Source organism: Aythya marila, assembly GCF_965140915.1.
Source record: "Aythya marila genome assembly, chromosome: 1".
Classification (NCBI taxonomy): Eukaryota; Metazoa; Chordata; class Aves; order Anseriformes; family Anatidae; genus Aythya; species Aythya marila.
Window position 1 is genome coordinate 205696124 of NC_139042.1, and position 25959 is coordinate 205722082.

Genomic DNA, 25959 nt, shown 5'->3' on the forward strand with positions numbered 1-25959 from the left:
GTCAGTCCATAAATACCAAAGCTGACCAGATGGACACAGGGAGCCGGTTCTCCCCGAACCATTAACACCAGGTTATGGTGGACATGAAATATGATTGCACCAGAGGGCAAAATTTAGAAATAAAAAAAAAAGGAAAATGATGAATTATGCTAGGACTGTTTGTTCAGGGAGGTGTCTGTCTGCCACCATGCCCTTGCTTCAGTGCCTCGGTAATTCTGACAGTGTTGTGCATGAGACCTAGAAGACAAAAGTAGTTCAAATCAACATGGCCTTGCAGTCTCACCATCTCAGCAGCATGGAGATGTCATTCCCATGACATCTCCACATCACTTAATGGAAACTGAAGCTGAGACTTGTGGAGGCTCTGTCCTTTTCAGAAGGGCCCGTCAGTGCAAGATGGTGGCTGGTATCTGCACCATGGTCATGCCAAGAGACCCAGGAAGGATTTAGGGCCCATCCTTGTTGTGGGGGATCATCTTTTATAGTGTGTGGGGAGACCTGGTTTCATGGCACCCACTGAGGTTGGCTCCTGAATAGGGTGGCATGGGGTTAGGCTGTAGGTCTTGGGGGTCTCTATGGGGCTGCATGGGGCGAGAGGGCTTGGAAGAGGAGATTGGCAAGGCTAGGGGTCCTGAGGAGGAGATGGGCGTGTGTAATGCAGGGTGGGGGACAGAGACCTGCATGTCCCATGCACAAATCCCCCTTACACTGTTCCATTACACTCATCTGAGATCTTAATTTTGCCAAGAGCAATGCAAATCTGTTGGGGGCAACGAAACAGCGTTGGCTCCATGACAACAGAAATTGGCCTGGAGAATTTATCCTACCACAAACCAAGAGACTTCCCCTTACAGAGAATGCGGGACCTGGGCTAGGATCTTTTTTTTTTTAGTGTGTGTGTCCCCTCTGCACTCAGTCATGCGAAGGGGCACTTCCCAGTGCCGACGGCCTCCTGGAAAGCAGCCAGGCTGAGCAACCTGAGCAATGGAGGCCTGGCTGCCGGCCAAGCAGTCAGTCAGTTGAACAATTGACTTCCTACCCTCTCCCTTTTATTTTTCAACCCTCCCTACCTATTGATGTTGTCTGTAACATCAGCATGCCCAAGCTGAGTGCTAAAATGGATGGAGGTGGCAGGAAGAAAGTGAAGTCGTTTTGGTTCCCTGTTTCTGGTGACACGCTCAATGACTGTTTGACCATTGCTACGTGTCTGTCTTACCATTGCTACGTGTCTGTCTTAGCTTTTCCAGTTGGCTTTTTTCATTTTTCTTTTTCTATTTTATTTTTATTTTTAAGTAGGATTCACACTGCAGTGCTTCTCTGCTGGTGCCCACCTAGGTGTTGCTGGCAGAGGTTGGAGGAGGATCAGCAGCCCCGTTGGGAGGCCACTGATTTGCTTCATGTGGTCTCCAAGCAAACCTCTCCTGTAGGGTTACCCACCCCAAACTTTTACTTTCTTTGCCAGTTTTTGGGAGAAAGGAGAGGCTAGAGGCAAGCAGCAAACCCTCTTTTGCTGCTTGTGATGGTTACACAGGCAAAATCATCACTGCCTTCCAGACAGGGTTTCTTGGAGAGGAGGAAGGAGCTTGGCTGGAGGCAATCTTCACAGCCACCGTCTGACTGCAGCTTTCTGCTTGGAAAGTTTTCTAGGTGTAGCTAAGATATTTTTACTGTTGTTAATGTGAAAACCTTACGTGGAGGAAAGCAGAGGGAGGGCCTAGCTTTCATTTCCCGGCTTATAAGGCATCTTTCTTCTTTTTTCCTTGGTGCTTCTAAGCTAAAATGCTCCGTCTGGTGGTCCGAGGTCCTGCTTGAGTAGTTTCTGCAGATGGGGGAAAATGGCAAAATCAGCCCCAATGGCATGCAACTCTCCAAGTTGTCCTGTACTGGGGAAAAGATGTGACCAGCCAGTGACCTCCAGCTACTTGTCACCTTTCCATCAACCTTGCTGCCCTGTCCCCAGTGGGGAATGGCCCAAATGGTCACTGAGGCCTCTCCTCAAGGAAGAGGGTGGTGAGCAATTGCATTGTGCATCACTTGTCTACACACATTATTATTGTTGTTATTTTCCTTCCTTCCTAGTAAACTATATCTCAGTCTACAGGTTTTCATTTCTTTCTAATTCTCTCCCCACATCCCAGAGGGGGAGAAGAGAGGGTGAGTGCATGGCTGTGTGGTGCTGAGCTGCCAGCTGGGTTAAACCATAACAGAGCTGCACTACAACCCAGTGGATAGGGAGAGGATGGGGCAAAAAACCTCCCCACGCCACGTCTGCCACCCAGGGGAGAGCTGAAATCAGCCTTGGCCATGCTCCGACTCACCGAGATGTTAATGTCTGCTTTTATACCTGGCTGTCCCCACCGCGGTGACATTTCTTGGGGAAAACATCAGCTCTGGGGTCCGAACCTCAAGCTGGTGGGGCTGGGTGGTTGGCAGCCCTCGTGGGTCACTGCCTGGAACAAACCAGGCACGTTCAGTTGGGTGCTGAGGCAGAAAATAGGCTTCCTCCAGCTCTCGCTTCATCTTTTTATTGAACAGCCTCATAGGATCCCCTCCCTCCTCTCCCTATCGTATGTTAAACACCGCTAGGCAGCGCAGCCCCTTTAAATCTGGAAATCAATGGTAGTTATTAAAAAAAATAACACCAACAAAACACTTTCTCAAAGCTCTTGCTGAGGGAGGGGAGCTGTTTACCCGTTCTGCAAGGAGCAGCAGTTTCTCGTGGTTGCTGACGCTGCTGTTTGAACAGGCTCTGTGCTGCAGCGTGGGGGTGAAAACGCTCTTTTTGATGCTTTACAATGTTCCCATTTTGTGGCAGAATCACCTGGAGCAGGCAGGGCAGGTCCTTCAGGAGGGGAGGACAAATTGATGCATCCTGGGGAGCTGCAGCCCTGAGGATGAGGTGGTTGCTGGACCTCCGAGGAGGTCTCTCAGCCAACACATCGTGTCACCGTGCCACCGCTGATGGCTTCTGCCATGTGGGATGTCCCAACCTGTGCTCCTCTAGCTGCTTCGTGGCTCTTCTGGCTTCCTCTGGGGTGTTCATTTGGGGCATCCCCTGCCCCAGGATGGTGCTGGACCAGAATTAAAGCTTTGCTGTAATGCCTTGTGTGGCTGAATGTGGCCACCTGGGATGTCAGGGCAGGGTTGTGATGTGGGCAAAACCTCAGCCCCTCATGGAGCTCTTAGGGGAGCCCAGCTCCCTTCCCTTCCTCTGTCCAAATTACCAGCCTTGGGCAATCCGGTGTCCTTCCTCAGGACGGGGCTGCCCAAATGGTACAGAAATAGGGGACACACGAAGGAAAGCCATGGGGGCTGTGCAAAATGCTCTCCTTGGATGCTCCGAGGAAGCCCGTGTCCTCATCGTGGGTCCAACCTCCATCACCACAAGGGCTGGTGAAGGTGTGAGTACAAACACGTCCTAGATATGGAGCTGAAGTTACACAAAGTGTCATCTGGAAAGTCATGTGAAAGCTCTGGGCCTGTAGGGGGGTCTGGAGGCCCCATCTGCTTTGGTTTGCCCACTCAGCATCCAACTACAATGCTGTGCCTATGGGGTTAGCACTGTCATGGGGCAACGAGGGGTCTCCTGGCTTTAACCCACACTTGGTAGGAGATCTTTGTAGGTGAGATGCATGGGATGGAGAAGAAATGTGAGATGGGAATTAGCTGGGGAAGTCTCGTTCGTATGAGCTTGCTTTTCCCTGTGTTTCTTGTAGGGCTGCTTGTGGCTGCTGAGCTGAATCAACTGGTTTTCTAGTGGTGATTTAGCTCCCAAAGCATCACAGGTGGACAAGAATGAAAAAAATACGACTTTCATGCACCACCTAGGAATTTCTACTGGGTACAGGACTGTTGGTTGGAGTGCTTAGCACCACGGTCTGACTTGGATGCACTAAGGATGGCCCCGTTGGGATGTGCTGTCTTGTTGCTTTGATATCTATCACTAGTGTTTTCAAGAATTTAGGAAATCCCATTTTTCCTTCCTCGTCTTATGGCCAAAACTTCATAGGGAAATGGTCCCAAAGGGGTGTGAACACCCACACAGGAGGAATGGTCTGAAATGGGTGCACTGGTCCATTCCAGCTCATGCCAGAGGGAGGCTCTGAGTATCTTCAGCTGGACTTAGCTCTCCTGAACTACTCAGTTAATCCTGAATTGTTTGGACTGCATAAGTGCAACCCCAGTTAAGGTGTCCAAGGGGTCTTCAAAAAGACTGGGCTGATCCCAGCCCCAGCTTTGGGTTTTGGTGCTGTTTCGCACCACTTCTTGCAGTGGGAGCATCTCTTCCCCTCGGATCAGTCCCCAGGGAGTCCCAAAAGTTTCAGGAGGGTGCCTCCAGACACCAACAAGTCAGTGTGTTCATATTTTCTAATGGAACAGCTTGAATTTCCTATTCAAGGGATTTAGAGAGAAATCAATTACCATAAAAATCTATTAATTGCATTTTTTTAATAAATAAATAAAAGCTGCAAACTTTTGACCCCCCGAGGCTTATTTCTCCCGTGCAAGAAACAACCCATATTTAACCCGATCTCTCCTCCCCTCCAGAGCTACCTTTTTCCTGGCCAATGTCTCTGACTCCCTGCAGCAAATGGTGCCTGATCAGCGGAGAGGGGCTGCGGAAATGCCCCTGACCGGGCTTTTTCCATGTGGACGTTTCAAAGCTGAAGGCAACAGCTGGCATTTCCTCTGCAGAAAATTATGAACACGTTTGCTTCCAAAGCTGACGGGCCCTCTAATTGACACCAGCTATTGCATCTTCACCCTGCCTCCTGACTTTTTTCTTGCGTTGGTTATTTTGGATGTGTTTTTCTTGCCTTTTAGGGGCTGGCAGTAGTTCTCTCCTCCTCTGTGAGCCATTAGGATTTACTCCCTCCTCTGTCTCCTTGCTGTTGTGTTAAGCCTCGAGCCCTTGCATTTATTTTTTTTCATCTTGACCCCAAAATTCAGTGGTTTGAGTCTGGCCTTTGCTTTTGGCTGGGTGCTGTCTGTCCCTTTGTCTTCCCCATCCAAATCTCCTGCAAAATTATACGTAGATGTGTGAGGATCTCAGTGACCTGTTAACTCTGATCCCATCAGAACCTGGACCTTCTTCATACCCTTTTCCTGCTTCCACATCCCAAAATTCCCGTTAATTCTCCATTCAGGCCACTCTCAATATTTGTTACATGATCTTTCAAGGGGCTCCTGGGATCTTTCTCCATAGGATTTTGTGACATCCCTGATGATGCTCCAAGAGCACTCATAAGTAGATGCCCCTGTGGGTTCTCTGCTGGCTAATATAGAGTTGTGCTCAGCCTTCAGAGAAAGCTGCAAAGAGGTTATCCTTCCTCTCCCCAGCTGGCTGTTTTCAGTATTAAAATATTTCTTGTTATCCTCTATCCGAATGGGCTGAAATTGTCAAGATTTTGCTGCATTGTGAGATCTGTTTGGTTGCGTGATGCTTGATGCAGCAGTGGGTGTAGGCACGTGAGTTTGTGTGGATTATCTGGGAAGGCTGTGCGTGCCCAGATGCAGAGCTGTCATGTAGGTTTGTCGTCTGTATGGGACAGGGATAGCTGTTTGGGGATGGAGTTAGCCTCTGGCACTGGGGATCTGTGGATGGGAGAAGCATGGGGACCAGCTGGAGGTACAGGCAGGCACCAGCCAGATGAGACTGCAAACCCACTGGGTCCCATCCCTTTTAGACAGACCTTGCTGAGTGGGGTTATTTATCTATCCCCAAATGTGCTGTCAGAAATGGAAAAAGAGTTTATTACAAGCATATACACAGGAAGAATAAATGGAGAGGAACAGCCCAGCCTCTGGCACTGCTGCAAGTTTGTAAGACCTCCTTTTTTTCCCCTCTTGCATCTTGCCAGGCTTCCCACGGCTCTGTCATCTGGTCCAGGTGTGGGAAAGGGAGAACCTGCTCCATCGACTTTACGGAGTTTGGAGGCAATTTGTTCAAGGAACTGTAAAACCTGGAGAAGTTGCCCCTATAAATTATTTACCAGAGGCAGTAAAAGATCAAGGAAATTGCTGGGATTCCTCGCAAAACCCTGAGGTTTATGGGGTCATTTGCCTGCCCCTACCAGGTTTCTCTAAAGCGCTCTATAGTGGTTTAGGAGGTCTTTGACAAGGCAGATGGCAGCCAGTGTCTGCAAAGATGAGCTGAGACCTGCCAGATTGAAGTTTGCTAATATTTAATGTATAAAACGAGCGGTGAAGTGGCACTGAAGTGAACTGGTGGCTCTGAGTGACCTGAGCTGTCTTGGTGTGCTGGTTTCACCCTGAGGGGCAGCTGAGCTCCACCACAACCCCTTTTAATTCCCCTTCCTCGAAGGGGAAATATGATGGGGGGGTGAAAAAAGCTCATGGGGTGAGATAAGGATAATTTAATGAATGGGAAAAGAAAAGAGAGGGGGGAAAAATACAAGCAAAGGATGCATGGAAGGAAAGGGATTATACTTCCCATAAATGAGTGATGTTCGGCCACATCTTGGGAAGCAGGGCCTCGATATGTGTAGGGTTTTTTTTTTTGGGAGAATGGAGGTTTTCACACCATTGGTGTGATATTAATGCTGTCCCAAGATGGGGTGGCCTTGGCCAACGCCAAATATCACATCCCAAAAGATGAAATGGCCTTGGCCAACCCCAATATCCCATCCCAAATGATAAAGTGCATGGTCAGAGGAAACCCAGGTGTGATCTTGGCCTGCTGGTGGGCTGTGGGTGGAGGGAGCTGCAATGGAAGCTGCAGAGCATCCCTTTACATTCATATAAATGGCCCTGTCTTGCTTACAACCTGTATTTTATTTAGGATCACAGCAGGATTTTGGAAAAAAAAAAAAAAAAAAAAAAAAGGAAAAAAAACACAGGAAGGGGAAAAGCAAGAGAGAAAACTACTAATTTTCCTTTCAACATCAGAGAATAACGCCCTTGAGTTGGGGATCATCTGTAACCTGGAGGTGCTGCAGTCATCCATCAAGGGCCCACGCTGGCGGCACAGCAGCAGGGCTTGGGTGGGTTTTCACAGCTGCAGCTCACTGCTGGAAGGCAGAGCACAGCTTTAGCTGAAATGTCAAAAGCCTGTGCAATAAAAAATTAAAAAGCTCAACGCAGTCAAAGATTTGCCACGTAGAAGTTCAACGTGTATGCACAAACGCATGTATGAATTCATGTCTGCATGTGAAATCTGTGGGATCTGGGTTGTGAAACCTTTTTGCATCCTTTTCCTCACTTCTGCAATGTGAATTGAAGACACAGCTATTCTGAACCAAAGCCTTTCTGCACCTACAGGGTGTTCGCTTCTGCAGACATTAGCATTTGCTCTCTGAAGGCCCGGGGCTTGCTGTGTTTTTTCTTTGTTTCTACAAAGCCTCCTAGGATTTATCCCTCATATGATTGTTTTCCCATGGCTGGGTAAGACTATGTTAATATGCATTTCTTACTCTATTTGTTCAGTGCTGAAACATTAAACAGTATCAGGGAAAACAGCGAAGAATCACATATCAGATGTTTGTCTGCAAAAATGTGCTTTGCCTTAGCAAAAGTGGCTGCAGAAACTCAGAATTATTTCTTGTTGCTTTTTTTTTATTATTATTATTATTATTTCCTGCATACATGTGAACTTGGACAGCAAATGCTGAAGATTCAAATGTGTTTTTAGTTCTGGTCTTTGCCCCTTGCTGGCTCCCCATCGCTCTCAGGGCATCGTCACGGCGCTACGTACCCCAGTCCCAGCTCTGTGCCGTGGCCAGAGGTGCAGATCCTCTGGGTGAACCTGCTGTAGGATGATGTTGTCAGGTGCCTTGCCTACACAGGCATCCTAGAGGAGTTTCCTTATTCTCCTTTAAGAATAGACCAATATTTTCTTGGAATTACAAAGTACTGAGGAGATTGGTCAGCATTTAAGCTTTTCTGATTTTTTTTTTCATGTTTTGGGCTCAGTCTATCCCAAGGACTCGAGCAGCAGGGATGTTTCCTGTACATGAATATGAAATATTTATGAAAAACAATGGCTTTAAACTAAAAGAGGGAAGATTTCAGTTAGAGGTTAGGAGGAAATTCTTCCCTCAGAGGGTGGTGAGGCCCTGGCACAGGTTGCTCAGAGAATCTGTGGATGCCCCATCCCTGGAGGTGTTCAAAACCAGGTTGGACAAGACCCTGGGCAACCTGACCTAGTGGGTGCCCACGGCAGGGGGCTGGAACTGGGTGGGCTTTGAGGTCCCTTTCAACCCAAACCATCCCATGACTCTAACTGGGGAGCCTTCCCCATACACACCAGTAAGACCATTAGGGCAGGCTTCGGTCTCAGCCATTGTCATGGACATCTGCTCTCAAAGGACCTACATTAGCTATCTCAGTGGCATTTCTGACGTTATTTTAGGCACAGATATTTCCAGAATAGCTTGTTGAATTTACCAACTAATATTCTTCACTTGGATTATATTTTGGGCAGAACTGTAGGGATATGGAGGACAGGAGGAAGAGAAGAAGGGAGGAGGGAGGAAATGAAAGAAGAACTTTTGGAAGAAAGTGAAAATAAAGGTCTCTGCAGGAACATTTCTGGAGGGATGTACATTTGTAATAGTATTAACACAGAGCTCAGAAACTCATTCAGAGTGCCTTCATGCTCTAAACTGGGTTTTCTTGTGGCCCAGGACAGACCCTGCCCTATGGAGCAAAGGATTAAATGGGAAGGGAAAAGGGGATCCTTTGGCATTGCAAGAAGGATGCTGGAGCTGAGGGGTGATGGGGTGACCTCGCCAAAGCTGACAACATGACTTTTGCAGAAGAGCTGGGGGTAAAACACAGTTTTCTTAGGTCTTAGCTCTGCACTTGTGCTGCGATATAGGAAGGAAAGGAAAAATGTGACCCTGGAAAAGAGCTAGGCTGGATGAAGTCATTGAGCTCTGAATTTCCACCCTGGAAGCGGTCCATGTCTCCCTGTGAAATCTGCTCGGTCCCAGCCAAGCAGGTGAGGCTCAGACCAGGAGAAGGACTTTTTATTGTCCCTTTCAAGAGAATAAAACCCCTTCTGGCAACATCACTTCTGCTGCAGTTAGTGCTTCACGGAGAGAAGTCTCTGCCTTGCTGGGGGAGACTTCTGTAGCCTAATGAGCTGTCAGCAGTCATCTGGGGAGCCACTAAACCATCCGTGAGCAGCAACCAGAGCTTTCAGCCCCCTTTGGATCCATGATGAAGGGCTGGATTTCCAAGGAGGCCACGTGCAAGGCAGTTAATCCTAGATTTAGGGACCTGAAGGTCGGTCACAAAGCAGACTAATAAAGACTTGAGTGCGGGTGGCTGCTGTCTGCAGCGATCTCTGAGCGATGCTCGTGGGCTGATCCCGCACGATGGAGGCAGCAGATGTTTCCTTCTTCCATTGCAGCAGTAATATTCACATTTAGGCTTAATTGAATATGGTCATTATTGCCTGAAGAAGGGTACTTTTAGGGAAAGGTGCTGGAAAATGAAGCTGAGCTCTCCCTGCAGCCAGCTTCAGCAAAGAGATGGAGGAGTGAGAGGGTTTATGGAATTTAATGTTGATTCCCCATGCCAAGATGAGCTTTGGGAGCTAGAGGAAAGCTTCCCTTGCCACAGCAGGCAGGTAAAGCATCCCATTCAGATGGCATACCTTAAAGCATCTTTTCTCCTGCAGATGAATGACTGTCCAGGCTGTGTGCTGACTCCAGGAACTGAGGAACGGGTTCTTATCAAGGGAAAAGAAAATGCTGTGTGCCCAGCTCCTTGCCCTGGCAGCAGCCGTGGCACATTACAGAGCCATGGCCATTCATGAAGGTATGTGGCAAGTGGGCTACCGTGAATGCAGCAGCTGGGAGGAGATGCTGAGACACACTGGGGAGGGAAAGAAAAAAAAAAAAAAAAGAAAAAAAAGCATTTTCTAAGCAGTTATTTCTCTAATGTCACATCAGGGTGAGCTGTAGTGCTGATACCTTTGACTTTTGCGTTAGGGTCCTTTTTTTTTGTTAGCAGCTTTCTAAAAGAGCATCCCTACTGGTCCCTGGACAGGACCTGATTTTCCCTGGTTTATGGGGAAATCAGGTGTCCAGCCTCTGACACTGTCCTACCTCAGCTGCCCCAGGGGAAGGTGGGGAGAAAGGGAAAATTTGTCCTCTCCTGATTCTTCTTTTGATCTCCAAGAGCTGGGACAAGCCACCAGCCAGGGGATGTGAGATAGAGGACCTCAAGGCAGCCTTGAATCCTCCTGCTGCTATTTAGAGAGGCAAGGCAGTGTGAGGGCTCACCTCTTCACTGGCTCCCCATTGTCTGTGCAAGCCCACAGAGTTTTTGGGAACGAGGGGCTGGAACCAAAAAGACCCTGGAGAAAAGCCTCGTACAGTTACAGTATGATCCTTCTCATGTCTGTGGAGCTTTGGGGTCCTGCAGGAGGGGAAGGCTCCTTGCAAGCTCCCAGGAATGCTGTGGGGCTGGCTGCGAGCCAAAGGGTCCAAATCCTTCCTCTTCGAATCCCTCTGCAGCAATAACCCCCCCAGGCTTTGGGGGTGTGAATTCACCTGGCGTAAATTCAGCAAATTCAACAAGGAGTTAATGGAGGCTTTGGCACCAGCTCCAGAATTAACTTGATTAAGTTCCTGTCCATCAATTAAGCCAATATAGTCAACTATAATGCTATTTAATTTGAAGCTGGGAACAGTGCAATAAATCAACGTTTACAGATGTCTCTGGCAAACCTGTGATTGATGAAACGTGGTAATTTTGGAGGTGCATGGAAAATTTCAAATAAAATCATATCCCCCTGTGATTAATATAGCTGTCTGTGTTGGTATTTTCTCCAGAAGGTACCCATCCAAATATGCTTAACATCACATGTTCCCAATGACAGCTTCAGGCACCTGATCCAAGCAGCGGATGCATGTGGGTTTCATTGCCCAGCCGGGCCCCTCTGGAAAAGGTGCTGAGCACCTGGCTCAGCATCTCACAGCATGGGCTCTGGTTGCCCCTTTATAGAGAAAAGGGCACCAGCCTTCCCATTTTGATCCCGTGGAGCTCCTGCAGCTCACTGTTGTCTTTTTCCTTGCTATCCCTGGGTGCAAACAAGGGCAGGAGCATTGTGCAGGGTGAGCAAGGCTCCCATGGACCAGGCACGGATGGAGGAGGCTCGTGGGGCTATGGGATGTGGAGGGGTAACAAAGGGACCTCTGATACTGACAGTATTTTGAGCAGGTTCTCCAGATCGGGTCCAAAAATGCAAGTTTTCCAGGGAAAACTGTGTGCAGTGCGTTGAGCAGCTCCAAGAGGTGGGTGATCTGGGGAGAGCTGTTGGAAAGCGTTCTCGACCTCATCCAGCACTTGTTAGGATTTTCTGGTGATAACACAAGGACTGGCATTGCCTTTCCTTAAAATCCTTCTGGGGTAGCAGGGATATCAAGGTCCAAGCTAAGGCAAAGGGGTAGATCCAAGAGCAGCAGCAGCTGGGAACAGAGCTTATGGTGACACGCTGTTAGCAGCGGAGCTGCCTCCAAGCCAGCCCTGACATCCCAGCTGAAAAGCACTTGTGGAGGGTTGAGAAGGAAAGGGAGATCTCAAAAGAGCGCTCTAGAAAGGGAAATTGAAATAATTATCTCCCACTTTTGTCAGGGGAAAGTGCCTTGTGTTCACAGCTGGGTGAGTTAAACCAGAAAGAGCCAGTCATTGCTTTTCCTGCAGTAAAGAATTGTTAAGTTGTAAAGAGCTCAGGATCAGGAGGCACAAAAGGAAAATGAAGAAACCAAAAACCTCGGGCAGCAAAGACCTTTGGGGAGCCATCTGTTTGCTGACAGTAAGTGATCCTCTTTCCTGCTGCTTGGCCAAAGGGAATCAATCAGGGATAGGTAGCAATGAAGGAGATCACAAAACCTGCATCTTTCCAAGCCCTTTGGGGAACCTGCTCATAGGATTGGGGTAAAAGGCAGGTAAATTGAAGAGGCTGAGCTAAAGCAGCCTTTCCATCGCAGCAAAAACACGAGAAACCCTGCAATCTCTGCAGCAAACCCTGAAATCTCTGCAGCAAACTGGAGCAAATGCTCCAGCCTGGTTGGGTGTGTGTTGGGTCTCCAAACCTGCAAAGGAAGTCCAGAGAAACAGTGACACAAAATGAGAAAAAATGTGAAGAAGTTGAGCCCAGTCCTGGTGAACAAGCCTGAATACAAAAGTCTACCTCCAGCAGTCAACACAGCCAACTTTTTAGCAGCTTTACATTAATAAATCAGTGTCTATCTGCAATGGAGAGAAAAGCCAAAGAAAATACAAATTTTGAACTTCCCCTTAAGAGACTTCATTATCTTAACCAACCTTAAAAGCTATCAGATTTCTGCCCGTGAAATATATTTATTGGATTCCTAAAGAAAGAGAAATTAAATTTAAGGACTGAACAGTGTAAAGGGAAACATGCCTTGATGTTCATTAAACAAATTTCCGCATACACCCGCCCCTTGGGTGCCAGCTGCCATGGATAGCTCTGGCTTGCACTGAAAGCCCTCTCCCATTGCTCATTCTCTGCATGTGACATTTTTTCCACGCTCAGAGCTGCTGACAGCTTGGGAAGAGGAGGGTGTTGCAGATCTGAGTGCATGGGGTGTCCATGCAAGACTGGAGGACCTGGTTGTTTTAGGACTGGAAAAGTGCATGGCCCCACGTCTGCGTTGTGTGCCTCATGATGGCTCTGAGACCTTAATGAGAAGAAGCCCAGGGTGGTTAATAGGGTGACAGAGCTGCTACATTCCCAATTTTCAGTTGTGCATGTTGTGGGTGTCAGCTTTTGGGCATACGAAAACCCTAGAGGTCCTCGTACTGCCAGCATGGCCTTCAGCCTTCACAGACCCGGGTCGCAGTGTTTGTGCTTCAAATGGGAAACTTCACAGGGTGGAAACAGCAAAATGGGGATTTAGGGAGAAATTAGAGAGAATGAAGCAGCCTGTTTCTCTGGGAGACCCATGATTAATCACTTCATTGGGCTGAAACGTGGTCTCTCTCCCTTAGCTATAATATCTCAGGGGTTCACATGGCTCAGAGGGGTTTATCTCCTGGCTGGTTCCACGATGTGAGCTGAGCTCTCCTCCTTCAGTGTGCAGGACAGCAGAGGTGGCCGACGTTTTGTTCCTCGTGGGGCAGTCCCAGGGTGCGGAGACGGAGAGCACGCGGCTGCTCAAGGACTTTGTCAGCAGCATGGCTCGCTCCTTTGAGAACGTGGTGATGGGCAAAGGAGGCGTCCGGCTGGCAGTGGCACTCTATGGAGAGAAACCAAGGTGGGTCAATCCATCCTCTACCACCAACACGTGGGTTTCAATAGCCCTACGCCTCTAAATGGGGACTGTTTTTGATAAGCAACCATCTCCCTTCCCATCCTTCCATCTCCTCCCTCAGTTAAAGAGGTCTTCCTGCTTGGTTGAACTCTTGGAAGAGCAAAGCAAGAGTTCAGCAAGAGTTCAACCTCAGCAATGTCACCAGAGTCTAGAGGGGCTTGGCCATGGGGAACTCTTCCAGGGCAGGGAAGGTAGCATTTAATGCAGCCACAAAAAAACTCCCTCCTGTCCAATTTTAGGTACTATTTTTAAAGTAATAAGGCTCTGGGGTTCCCCTGACCACCATGAATAGGAATTCTTGACTACCTGTGAGCCTAGTGTGACCATCTAAGTGTCATCACCGTTGTTGGTCATTACCATTAAAGATGCAAACTTGCTGTGATGACACCATTTTCTTGCCCTTTATCCCCCCATATTCCCCCATCTCTCACCCCCAGGATGAGTATTGAACTGACGGATTATGTGACCATCGAGGAAATACTGGTGGCAATTCAGGAGCTTTCCTTCAAAAGGAGCAACCTAAAAACGGGGGCTGCCCTGGCGTTTGCAGCTCATGCCATGTCTCGCCCAGCCACGCTGCGAGAGGATGCAGCGAAGGTAAGCGACCTTCTGTGACAACTTCCCTGGTATAATCCTCAGCAGGGATCAGACCTCTGACTTCTCCACCTGCTGGCACGAATGGGCCAGTTGGGTTGTGGTCATCCCATCTGCTTTTTGATGTGGAGTTGGGGAACCTCATTTAGGAGCCCATTCAGCTTCAGGTCTGTGATGGAGAGGGACAGGCACACTCAGATTTTCAAAGGGCTGGCTCAAATTATGGAGATGCTCATGTTTCTCCATGGCCTGCAGAGTGCTCTGGTCCCGGATGTCTCCAGCTAAGTACCCAAATTCTTACTGCTCAAGCTACCTGAGCAGGCTTAGGATGTGATTTAGACAAGGAGACAAGTCTTGGTAGCATCAGTTCCTCCTAATGTGCTGTTGGTAACAGTCTACGTGCACCTGCTCCATTTGGGGACAGTGGCAGTGCAACCAGCATCTTATTCACAAAGCAGACACGTGGCAGTGTCCCTGCCTTTTGGGCATAAGTTTTGGGCCATCCTGCAGCTTCCTCTTCAAACCCCTCGTGTTGTGCTCGTTCATTCTCTGGCTCTGACTCCAACTCTTGTAGGTAGTCGTTTTGATCACGGATGGGAAATCCAGCGACTCAGTTGAAGACAAAGCCCACGTCCTGCAGGATCGGGGAGTGACGGTGTTTGCTGTAGGTACGTATGGACATAAAAAGCTACGTGGAGCATGACACCAACTACTGTGTGTGAAACACCACCCGGTTTACACACCAGGGAAGGTTCCAGCTGCACAACAGCACCCGCCTCTAAACACTGCGCCCATCCCTAGGCTCAGCCACCAGCAACTACTGCACGAAGGAGAAAAACACATCTGTGCTGTGCTTGGATATTTGTTGTTGTTGTCAATCGCTGATTTATGCAGCGGAAATCTGCGGTTTTGCATCTGTCAAAACTACTTGTGAATTCAGGAGGAGTTCAATAAGTAGTTCCGTAAAAGTCAAAATGTTTTGATGTGGCATTTTCAAAAATGAAATGGTTTCACTTTTGAAGGTTTCTCTTAATCGGGTTTAGAGGCTGACTTCAAGTGTCCATCAGAACGATTCCACGGGAAAGGAAAAATATCAGCCCCTTCTGCCCCCAAGTTAAATACAGCCATCTATTACAAGCCAAACCCTTCATTTCACCAAGTATTTTGGAGAGAAAAAGGAGGTGGTGGTGGTGATCCATTAGGGAGAGCAAGCAGGTGAATTTGGACCGATGCAAGCTGAAAATTATGATTAATTTCTTTTTTTTCTCTTTTCTGATTCAACCACTGGAAGATGCAGCAATTTTCACACAGCTTCCCAAAGTCCCTTTGACTAATCCCAAAGCATCCCATTAGTGCTGAGTCCCCAGGGGCAATCTCTAACATGCCTCTGGAGGAAAAATTGGCTTCTTTTCCCTAATGGAAGAGGCTTCATCAGCTCCACCACTGGAGACTGGTTCTCCATTCTTTGTTTCAGCCTTCACTGTGGGCAGCATGACCATAAAGCCAGCATAAATCACAAAGGGCAGCATGTTGCTCCCTCTTGCTCTTCCAAGACCTTTGCCAATGCCTGACCTACCCCACTGATGTCTCTGGTGTTCTCCTTTTCCCTTCTTTTTTTTGCCTAGGAATTAAGGATGCTGACAAGCAGGAACTGAACACAATAGCTTCTGAGCCCACAGCAGAGCACGTGGTTTACGTTGACGATTTCCACCTGCTCCACAGCGTGGCCCCCAAGCTCTCCCGAAGGCTCTGCTTCACTGCCTCAGAGCCACCACGGCCCATCAAGCAGACTGTGCAAGGTAATTTTGGGGTTCTCCCTTTATCCTATTTTCCACCTGCTCAAACCAGCCACTTCCAAGCCCCTGGATGTGCCAGCTGTGCCATGGAGATGGACCTCCCACATCCCTTCTGGTCCCATCACAAGGGAGTTTTATGGGTTGGATGACCCTCAAGGAGCAGCCAGCTCCTTGGAGCACCTGTTGCTTAGGTCCTGTGTATTTTGCTTGTGTCTGCATTGCTGTGGTTTGTCTGGTGATGCAGGATCCCAATGCTCTTGCTGCCTATTTGGGCACTGGGGCAGCAGTTCTGCCCCTCTGGATTTTCATGATGGGTCTCCCGTGGTGAATTCTGGCAGCACAGCTCAGTGTCAGAAGGAATTTCATCCTCAAAACGGATGAAAAAAACAACCAAAGAGATGTCCAAAGAGATCTGGATCTCCCCAAAGAGATACAGGCGTTGCAGCAAACACAGAAGTGGTGGTAATGAATTTCTCCCTCTTTCATGGCACACAAACTTAAAAAGTTTCAATCTTAGGACAGAGCTTGGGAGAACTTTATCCAAGTCTTTAGAAGATCATTTTATTTGTTTGTTTGTTTGGTTTCTCTGCGGTTCTGCATCTCTTCAGGGCTTCCTGTGATGCTTCACAGAGAGTTTGAGCTTTCTGGCAGAACCATCTCTGCTGGCAGGAAGGAGAATAGCAGAAAGAAGCTGATGCTCTCTGCATTAAGCAGGTGTTCACAGGGCAAGTGTAGCCAGAAACAGTTTTGTTTTCCCTTCTTGTGCTGTCAAGCAATTTGTCAAAAGAAAACCTGCTTACATGGTTCTGGACTGGAAACAGAGGCTTTCTCTGCGTTGAATATGGTGCCTCCATCGATGAAAGGCTTGCACATCGTGGTCCAAACCAAAGACCTTTCTTTTCTCTTTTAGCAGCTGAGAAGATTGTTGGCCCTCGGGATCTGCACGTCAGTGAGCACAGCCACAGCTCGCTGCGGCTCACGTGGATGCCAGCTACAGGGAGGGTGACGGGGTACCAGATCCACTTGCATCCCTTGTTGCCTTCTGGGCAGCCAATTTCGGAGGACCAGCGGCAGGTAGAGTCACGTTCCTGTCTTGCAGAGCCCCAGTTGTGGGTCTCAGTGTTCAAGATTAATCCTCTTTTGGGGTTGTTGATGGCACAGCCTGGTTTGGAGATGGCACCGTGTCCCTCAGCTACCCCGGTCACAGCCCAGAGCATTGCCATAAACTGCTGGAGCTGCTTGTTTGAAGGGAAGCTCTGTAGGGAGACCATCAGGTCTGCTGGTGTGTCAATTGGAAAGGAGGAATGGAGGGAGAATATGGCACAAACTGTCACAAGCTCCTTTATGATCAATAAGAACAGGTTAATAGGAACTGTGCCTTTCTTTCCATACCTCTGTGATACCACCTCTCAAATAAGTCCAGCCAGCTTCCATAATAGCAGCTCCTGTTCCCCTTGCTGCCAAGTCTGTTCACCTTAGCAAGGTTTCTGCGTGTTTTGGTTTGGGATTTGCCATGTCCTTGTGAGAGGGGTGATGCCACATGTGCCAGCTCACTCCAGGTCAGCTGGGTCAAGCAGGATTGAAGGATGGAAAATGTATGCCTAAGAGCTCCAATTTCTAATAAGAGAACAAACCTATGAAAGCATAAAGTATTATGGTTAAGATTATTGATTTTATTAATTTTTAAGATTGCATTTAACAAGAATGATCTTGACTGCTTCAGAATCTCATAAGAACAGAGTAAGAACACAAAATTTAGGTCTACTTCTCTTGCCCTCAGGCTACATTGAAATCTCCTTATATGAGCTTTTCCAACCTAAGTGATTCTGTGAAAATGGTTCTAAAAGAAACTCTCTTTGTCAAAAATAGTTGCTTTTCTTCCATTGTCTTTGAAGTGAGTATTGGGAAACAGTTTCACCATTGTGCATGCTCTTGTTTTCATGGAGTTTCTTCTGAGATATCCCATGAAACCCACCCTTGGCACTGTCCCGTGTCAGTGGCATGTCCCATGTGAACCCAGATATCATTTGATGATTAAAATGTACATAAAATCCATTAGTGCATTTGAAGAGGCTCCTGCTGATGGAAGCACCTTGCTCTAGAGGAGAAGCCTTGTATTCCTAACCTGCTGTGAACACGGGGGGGTTTGACCATCACAGAGGTGTAACAATGTCCTTTGTCCCCCTGTGTGACAGATCATGGTGGACGGTGACAAACACACCGTGCTGGTACCTGATCTGAAACCCAACACCAAATACGTCTTCACGGTGAGAGCTGTCTACACAGATGCCCTTGGGGAATCAGCAGCTGTCAAGGGGAAGACAAGTGAGTATCTCTTCTGCAGGCACCCCTGCATGTCACTTGTCCATGTGGGCACAGGAAGAGAACCACCCAAAAACTATATGTGTAAGGAGGGAGGGATAAAAGGGTAGGAGGAACATCACCTATACAATGGTATATTTGGTCCCTGGGACAATGTGCAGCATCTTGAGAGGGTGCAGAGTAACCCACAAAGCTCCTGAAAGCACAGGGTGGAGCTCACACCATCTCATTTAATAATCAGTGGAATTTAATGAATCCAGACTGGGATTCAGTTAACGTACCTCCCATGTACCTGGGATGCAGGAAGCCTTCAGAGACCATGGGTTTAGAAACACAAACACTGGGGTTCTCAAGAGAGATATATTCTAAACACCTTGTTTTGGAAGTGGGACTGTCCAAAAGGTTTGGGTTGGCACTATGTACATGTACACACTTAGAGTTTCACTACCCACAAGGAGAACACCAAGGTGGTATGATCGTGGCTTTTAGGAAATGCTCCAAGTGGTGATCTCTGGTCCCTTGAAATGATCTGGACTTCCTCCAGATTGTGATTTTGGCCCAGAAATCTCTGCACTACTTTCCGGGGCTTTAAGGGATAAAGGGGCACAGTAATTCCACTTTTCTCCCTGTTTTGCATGAAGCACCAAGTCTGCTTTGCCCAAGGCATTTTGAAAAGAATTATTCCTTTTTCCTTTCCCTTTGTTTCTTCTCCCCATCCCCACAATGTCTAAATTGCTTGTTTTCTTGAGGGAAGATCTCCGACAGGATGAATAAATAAAGAGCCTCAATGAAGTTGATTCATATGTACTTGCCACAAAGAAGATGGAATGGCTTTGTGGGTAGAAATAAAGTCATTTGATCTCTCCTGCTATTATCCCCAACATGAAGGCAGAGGTAGAAACCATAAATCTGTCTGCCGTGGCTGGCTGGATCAAAATGGGCTCCTCTTTGTAAGAGCCACATCTGTGGGCTCAAGTAATGTTTGATTCCTGTGTTCTTGCTCAACCTACCTGAAACCACTGCAGTTTTATCTGCTCATGAGGCAATGCCCTCGTGATAGATGTGTGGTTTGATATTTCAAAGCTTACGAGACTATTCAAAGAGGAAGCCCCGAAGCACGTTGACAGGGGGAGGTTCAGCTCGTTTTTCAAGTGGACAAGGGTGTGATAGAGGGGGAAGTTTACTTTTGAGGATATTTTTGCTACAATAGGGAGAATTGGCACTGCTTACTGTTGTGTCTCTTTGAAGACAAAAATATTTCCAAGGGTCTTTGATGTGGGGCTTTATTAAAGCCCTGTCTTATCCATTTCTGCACTATTTTTGTACCCCAAAGCACCTGTGCCTCCAGTCACTAATTTCCGGGTGATCGAAGAAGGACTTTTTAGCTTGAAGGTTGCTTGGACACCTCCCCTGGGCAAGCTGGAAGGCTATAAGATCTACATCCCCAGAGGTGAGTTCAGTTTTCTTGGCGTTTGCTTTAAAAGGAGCAGTGAGCCGAGGGCAGGGAAAGTGCCTTTTTATCCAAGGAATACTGCACCACAATGCTCCTGGCATTACTCTGGAAGGAGGCCAGGTTAGCTTCTTCCAGACATTGTGGTTCCTCTGGGATGGAAGAAGAGAGTTCTTTGAAGGACCTTCTTTGGCAGGACAAGGTGGGGATGATGCTGTGGATGCCCTGTACTCAATTGCACCATCATATCCAGATCTGCCCTGGATGTTTTTCATACTCAAGTATCCCTTTTCTCTTTGTTTTGCAGCCAACAGACCAGGAATGACCTACGAGCAAGTTCTGCGGGGCGATGTCTCCTCCCATGTGCTGGATAACCTGCAGGAGGACAGAGAGTACAGCGTCAGCATCTACGCCGTGTACCCCCAGGGGCCAAGCCAGCCCGTGGCTGCCATGGGGAGAACATGTAAGAGGTTTGACTCCTTGGCTGTCCCCTTCTTGCCCTGAGCTTTGCTTTCAAACCCTTTGCTGTTGAGAAGCACCTTATAGTTGGTTGGGACGGCAGCTACACATGCATCAAAAGAGCAGTGCTCAACACATCCTTCCTAAATCCGTTTTTGAGCCGTGCTCTTCCCCCATCACGTGCATTGATCCTTGAATACCACCATGCTGTTGGGGTGGAAAGGTGGGAGATCTGCCAGAGGCTCACTCACCCCTCTCTTTTGCACCCACACTGCAGAAAACAAGCAAGGTTGATGCCTTAGAGGTACTGATCCAGTGGCCACAGATTTGAGTGTTTTCGCCAGTGCTTTTACAAGAAACCTTCAAGCTTTTAGGCAAAGCTGCAACCCTTAGAAATCCTTCTCCTGTTGACAGACAGGTTGGAGGGACAGTGATAGAAGGAAGGCAGCCACCCAAATCCTCCAGTGGTCAGTAGGTGCTTTGAAAGATTTGTTCCCTGTTCTTCCAGTGAAGCTCCTGCCCGTGAAAAGCATCTTGCTGCAGAACGAGACCACTGACACGCTGCAGGCGAGGTGGAGCCCCGTCCGGGGAGCAACAGGCTACAGGCTCACCTGGACATCAGCAGGTAGAAACAAGGGAGTGGGGTGCAGGCGTTGGTGGTCAGGGAGATGGGGAGGCTGGAGCTGGGTGCACTTCAAGCCAGCTGGGCAACAAGAGTCTGGAGGGACCCAGGTTCTTTGGGTCTGTTGCACCAAGACCTGACTTTGGCCTCCAGCATCCCATATCCCCCTGAGAATGCATCCTCATTCTCAGATTTTAACGTTTGAAAACAGATCTGCACTAGCAGCTGGAGCCTCTCCCCTGCCCTGAACCCAAACATATTTTCATTGCTGGTGTGGGGGAGTAGAAGTTAAAAAATCAGGCCTGATGGCGTATTTTGGTCTTGGGAGATGGATGTCTCTGTGGTTCAAAGAGGAGATGGGCGTCGAGACACCTGGGCTCCATCACAGGCTTTGAAAAAAATAGCACTCTCTCCTCTGGCTCAGCTCCCCTGCTAATGAAATAAGGAGATATCTCCCACGGGGGGTTAGCTGGAGAACAGCTCCAAAGGTCATCAGAAGGGAAAAATCTTTATGGGGAGGATGTAACACTGCTTTTATTGCTTTGTAGTGAATGGTTCTCTGGAAAAAAAAAATAATAAAAATTCAAGGCACACCCCAAAACTCAGCTCTTTAGTCAGTCTTTGCTTAATGTCCCAGATAGAAATGGAGTACATGTGCCTCTCCTGCCACATCTTGAGAGGAAAATGAGGGATGTCCTCAACTGAAGGAGCAACAACACATCACCTCTGCTCTGGGGTTGTGGTAGCTGAGCAGCTCTTTTACTGAACACTGATTCACCCCAAATCTAGAGGTGACAAAAATCCCAAGGGACAGCCCACCCTCATGACTGTGGGGTTCTTCTCCCATGCTCCATCCCATCCCATCCCATCCCATCCCATCCCATCCCATCCCATCCCATCCCATCCCATCCCATCCCATCCCATCCCATCCCATCCCATCCCCCTGTGTGCAGGGGCATTGGGATTGGACACCTGCTGTCCGTTCCCTTGCAGCCATCCCAGGTGCTGGAGAATGTGGATTTTTCTTCTCTGACAGAGAATAGACAAAAATAAATGAACGCCTGATACGGAGAGAAGGTCCATGGAGTAGGGGGGAGGTGGGAAAGGGGGATGGGGCGCAGGGTGCTGGTGGAAGCAGAAGATGGGGACATGGCACCCTCCAGTGACCAAACTGTAAATGGCAGCCCCCCCCCCCAAATCCTAACCAGCTGCTGCCTGCACCTCTCTGCTCCTCTAAAAAGGGGGGTCCGATCCCCCAAGGATTAGGTTTTAACTCTTCTCTGTCCATGCTCCCCCCTGGAGTGATGCTGAGAAGTTCTGCTGAGCGGTTTCTAGTCCATGATACAAAAAATAGGATTAACATGGAGAAAATCTTTTGTGGCATCACTTGTCTCCTGTGTCCAGCAGGGAAGGCAGGGTTGCTCCAGCAGCATGTCACCCAGAGCTGGGCAGCATGTGGACCCTCTTAAAGGACTGCTCCCAGCCCCACGTACCTCCATTTCTGTTTTTTCTACCTCATTTATTTTCTTTGGCCTGCAAAGCCCTAAGCCACCTTGATCGGTTGGTGATCACTGAGGTCTGCCCAAAATGGTTGTGGGTTATTTCTGTCTGTATATACATTACCTCCTCAACCAAGATGTGAGCTAAGCGCCATCCCTACTGTCTTTGGTTTGAGGACCTCATGGACACACATGCAGACCAGGAGGACAAAGTCTTTAATCTCAGGCAACCGAGATAGTCCTTGAGTGTCTGTGTGATTGCCCACCACCCTTCCAAATTGGGGGTCCTCCTTGAGGGACCTCACCCATCGTTTCCCTTTGCAGAGGGCAGCATCCAGGATGTGAACCTCAGCAACGCCTACACCTACTACATGATCCAGGGGCTGCAGCCCGGCACAGAATACACCGTCACCATCAACCCCATCTTCGGAGATGTTGAGGGGCCGGTAGTAAATGCAAAAGCAACCACAGGTGGGTGCCCTGCAGCAAGGTGTGAGCAAGAGAAACAGTCCAAGAGGACATGGATGGGGTGAGGATGTGCTGGGAGCACGGAGTTGGTGCCATTTGTGGTCACCACCCTGCCTGTTTGGTGCAGAGAGCTGTCTGGGGGTCACTTAGAAGCTGTGGGGACCTTGATGCAACTGGGCCACTCTGCTCTCTTGCAGTGGCTTCAAGCACCGTGCAGATGCTGAAAGTGAGTGAAATATCCATCAGTGGTGCTCTGGTCTCCTGGGACTCGGTTGCTGGGGCCACTGGGTACCGAGTGGCTTGGGGTCCTACACCGGGTAAGATCCTGCTCTCCTCCAGCCTGTATCACCCTCACCAGCTCCTGACTACAAATGTGAGAAACTAAAGGCAAACTAAAAACACCTTCCCCACAGACACCCTCTTCTGTGTCCTCCTCAACAAGTTGCACAGGGGAATGGGGGCTGCGGTCAGTCCCTGATGCTTCGTCTCCACTGCTCCCTCATGGTCCCTCTCTGCCCCTGCTCCATGTGGGGTCCCTCCTGAACTGATCCTTCAGGGGCTTCAAGAACTGCTCCCACACGGCTCCGTCCCATGAGGTCCATCCCTCAGGAGCAAACTGCTCCAGCACGGGGCCCCCACGGGCTGCAGCTCCATCCTGAAGCCTGCTCCTGTGGGGGCTCTCCATGGGCTGCAGCCTCCTCCAGGCCACATCCACCTGCTCCACCGGGGGCTCCTCCACCCATGGAAGGGCTGCAGCGTGGAGATCTGCTCCATGTGGGACCCATGGGTGCAGGGGGACAGCCTGCTCCACCAGGGGCCTCTCCACAGGCTGCAGGAGAACTGCTGCTGTGTGCCTGGAGCACCTCCTGCCCTCCTTACCTTGGGGCTGCAGGGCTGGTGCTCACCCCTCTCTCCCAGCTGCTGTAATGCAGCAGGGTTTTCCCCTTCATTTTTCCCTTTCCTTTCCTCCCAAAGGCCCAACCAATGCCACTCAACTCAGCTCTAGCCAGCATCAGGTCCTTTTGGAGCTGGCTGAAGCTGGCTCTTATCTGCCATGGGGCAGCTGCTGGACTCTGCTCACAGAGGATACCCCTGCAGCCCCCCCCCCCAACCAAAACCTTGCCACATAAACCCAATACGTCTGGTTTGATCATTTTGGTTCCTCTTGGCTAGTTCAGTTCCTTCATAGTCATTCAAGCCCTAATTCAAATACACAACCACACTCTCATGCCCCAGCACATGCAGATGTCCTCCAACAGCACTTCAGCTGAGACAGAGATGGACTGCTGGGGAAAACACGGCATTCTCCAGACTCTCTAGTTTTATCCTATTCTGTTTTATTTTCCCTCTCTTGCAAAGAATTTTTTGGCAAAGACCGGCCTCGGCAGCTGTCCCTCAACAAGTCGATCACAGCCTACAGGCTCCGCAACCTGGCCCATGACACCGAGTATGTGATTTCCCTCTATGTGCTCTTTGGCTCAGTGGAAGGACCAGGGATCACAACCTCAGCCAGGACATGTGAGTATGGGCAAAGCACTCAAATAACCACTGCAGCACACAACATTTTGTGTGGCTGGTTCAACCTGGTGTATCCCTGCAAAGCTTTACACTGTGCCTCCAGCACCTCACTGCCGTCACCTTTCCCTCATGTCAGGGGCATCATGCTGGTGGTCCTTTGCCCTGCTGACCTGATGGGTGAGCGCAGGAATCCCAAAGGCTCTGGGTTTTCTGCTTGGGAGTCTTCAAATGCGAACTGGAGTCAGCATGCTCTGCTGTAGATATGTTCATGTGCCTTGGGCTTGGACAAAGCTTCAAATATGAACCACCAAATCTGCGTTCACCGAACTTTCAGGCATCTCAAAATCCATACCAATAGCCAAAGCATCCCACACTGTCCAATAGTTCAGCTGGAAGAGAAGAGACCTCGATAAACTCTGCTACAGGGAGATGCAGGGAGAGGAACATCCCAACACGGTCCTTGATGCCTGGTGGACTGTGTTGGGATGCCTGCTACAGGCAGCTGTCTCCTGCCTCAAAGAATGAGGACCCCAAATGGCTGTGCTGGGAGCCCAGGTTGCTTGGACAAGAGGCAGCAGATACAAATTCTTCACCTAAAATAGAGAAAGACAGTGATCCAGTTGGTAGCCAGAGATTGCCCCTCAATGGTGAACCATTGTATGTCCACCTCTGTTGCTGCAGCTTGAGGGGGGCAATGTGGTAATGCTGAGCACGGTGAGCACCATCTAATGCTGTCTTCATCTTGCAGCTCCTCTTGGCTACGTCTCCAATTTCAAGGTGACATCCTACACCAACACAAGCCTGTCTTTGGCGTGGAGTGCCACAGCAGCTGCCACCAAATTCAAAGTCACATGGAGCCCTGTGGGAGCAGGCAATGGTGAGCAGAGACAGGGTGCACATGCATGTTCCTGGCAGAGACCCATGTCGGTGGCCATGGTGATGGAAGGCCCCTTTCCAAACTTCTTATCTAGTGCCTGGGGTAGGAAAAAGATCTCACTACTAAGAAACACGGCCTTGAGCCTGCACCTATGGGTGATAAATCTTTTCCTGTTTGTATTCATGCTCTTCTATTTATGAAACCAATCCCCAAAGCTCTTAAACCACAGTACAAGTAATAGCTATTTCCTTTCCCTTCTTTCACAGAAAAACAGGTTGCCAAGACTCAGTACCTGGGCAGTAGGGTGTTAGCTCACCGTATCGACCACTTGCTGCCTGACACCCAGTATAAAGTCAGCATTCGGGCTGTTTTCAGCAAGACTGAGGGGCCAGAGGTGACTCTGACTCACCGCACAGGTAAGTCCTGGTGGAACAGACATCCTTGTATTGGGACATCAGGGCTGGATTTGTGGTCCTGGCCCTTCATTCTTGGGGTGTTCCTTTTGACATCTGTCCTGCTTTTGGCTGGGATAGAGTTAATTTTCCTCCTAGTAGCTGGTAGGGTGCTATGTTTGGGATTTAGGATGAGAATAATGCTGATAACACGCTGGTGGTTTAGGTGTTGCAGAGTAGTGCTTACACTAAGCCAAGGACTTTCAGCTTCTCATACTGCCCTGCCAGCAAGGAGGCTGAGGGTGTAGCAGGAGCTGGGAGGGGACAGACCCAGGACAGCTGACCCCAACTGGCCAAAGAGATATCCCATATCATATGGCATCACACTGAACAATTAACATGGGGTGGGGGGTGTCTGTTGCTCGAGGACAGGCTGGGAATCATTTGGTGAGTGGGGAGCAATTGTGTTGTGCATCGCTTGTTTTGTTTATTCTTTTTTCTTGATTTTCTTTCTTTCCTTTCCTTTTCTCTTTTTCTTTTTTCTTAAACTGTCCTTATCTCAACCCAGAAGTTCTTGCACTTTTCAACTTTCTCTCCACCCCACTGCGGGGTGGGGGGGGACTGAGCAAACAGCTGTGTGATATTTGCCAGT

At 48.9% G+C, this 25959-nt stretch overlaps 1 protein-coding gene across 1 annotated transcript in view; it reads left to right on the forward strand.

Moving 5' to 3' along the window:
* Nucleotides 1–8923: 8923 nt before the first annotated feature.
* Nucleotides 8924–25959, forward strand: part of LOC309874233 (uncharacterized protein) — a gene marked incomplete at both ends in the record, with an annotated part of 100699 nt that continues 83663 nt past the window's right edge. The window contains 16 exons of the mRNA XM_082752246.1: nucleotides 8924–8962; nucleotides 9681–9786; nucleotides 13073–13253; nucleotides 13748–13907; nucleotides 14479–14572; nucleotides 15530–15703; nucleotides 16614–16774; nucleotides 17896–18025; nucleotides 19356–19472; nucleotides 19780–19935; nucleotides 20440–20556; nucleotides 22377–22523; nucleotides 22718–22837; nucleotides 23880–24038; nucleotides 24787–24915; nucleotides 25182–25331. Of these exons, the coding sequence (XP_082608372.1) occupies nucleotides 8924–8962; nucleotides 9681–9786; nucleotides 13073–13253; nucleotides 13748–13907; nucleotides 14479–14572; nucleotides 15530–15703; nucleotides 16614–16774; nucleotides 17896–18025; nucleotides 19356–19472; nucleotides 19780–19935; nucleotides 20440–20556; nucleotides 22377–22523; nucleotides 22718–22837; nucleotides 23880–24038; nucleotides 24787–24915; nucleotides 25182–25331 (2140 nt within the window). The remainder of the gene's footprint in view (nucleotides 8963–9680; nucleotides 9787–13072; nucleotides 13254–13747; nucleotides 13908–14478; nucleotides 14573–15529; nucleotides 15704–16613; nucleotides 16775–17895; nucleotides 18026–19355; nucleotides 19473–19779; nucleotides 19936–20439; nucleotides 20557–22376; nucleotides 22524–22717; nucleotides 22838–23879; nucleotides 24039–24786; nucleotides 24916–25181; nucleotides 25332–25959) is intronic.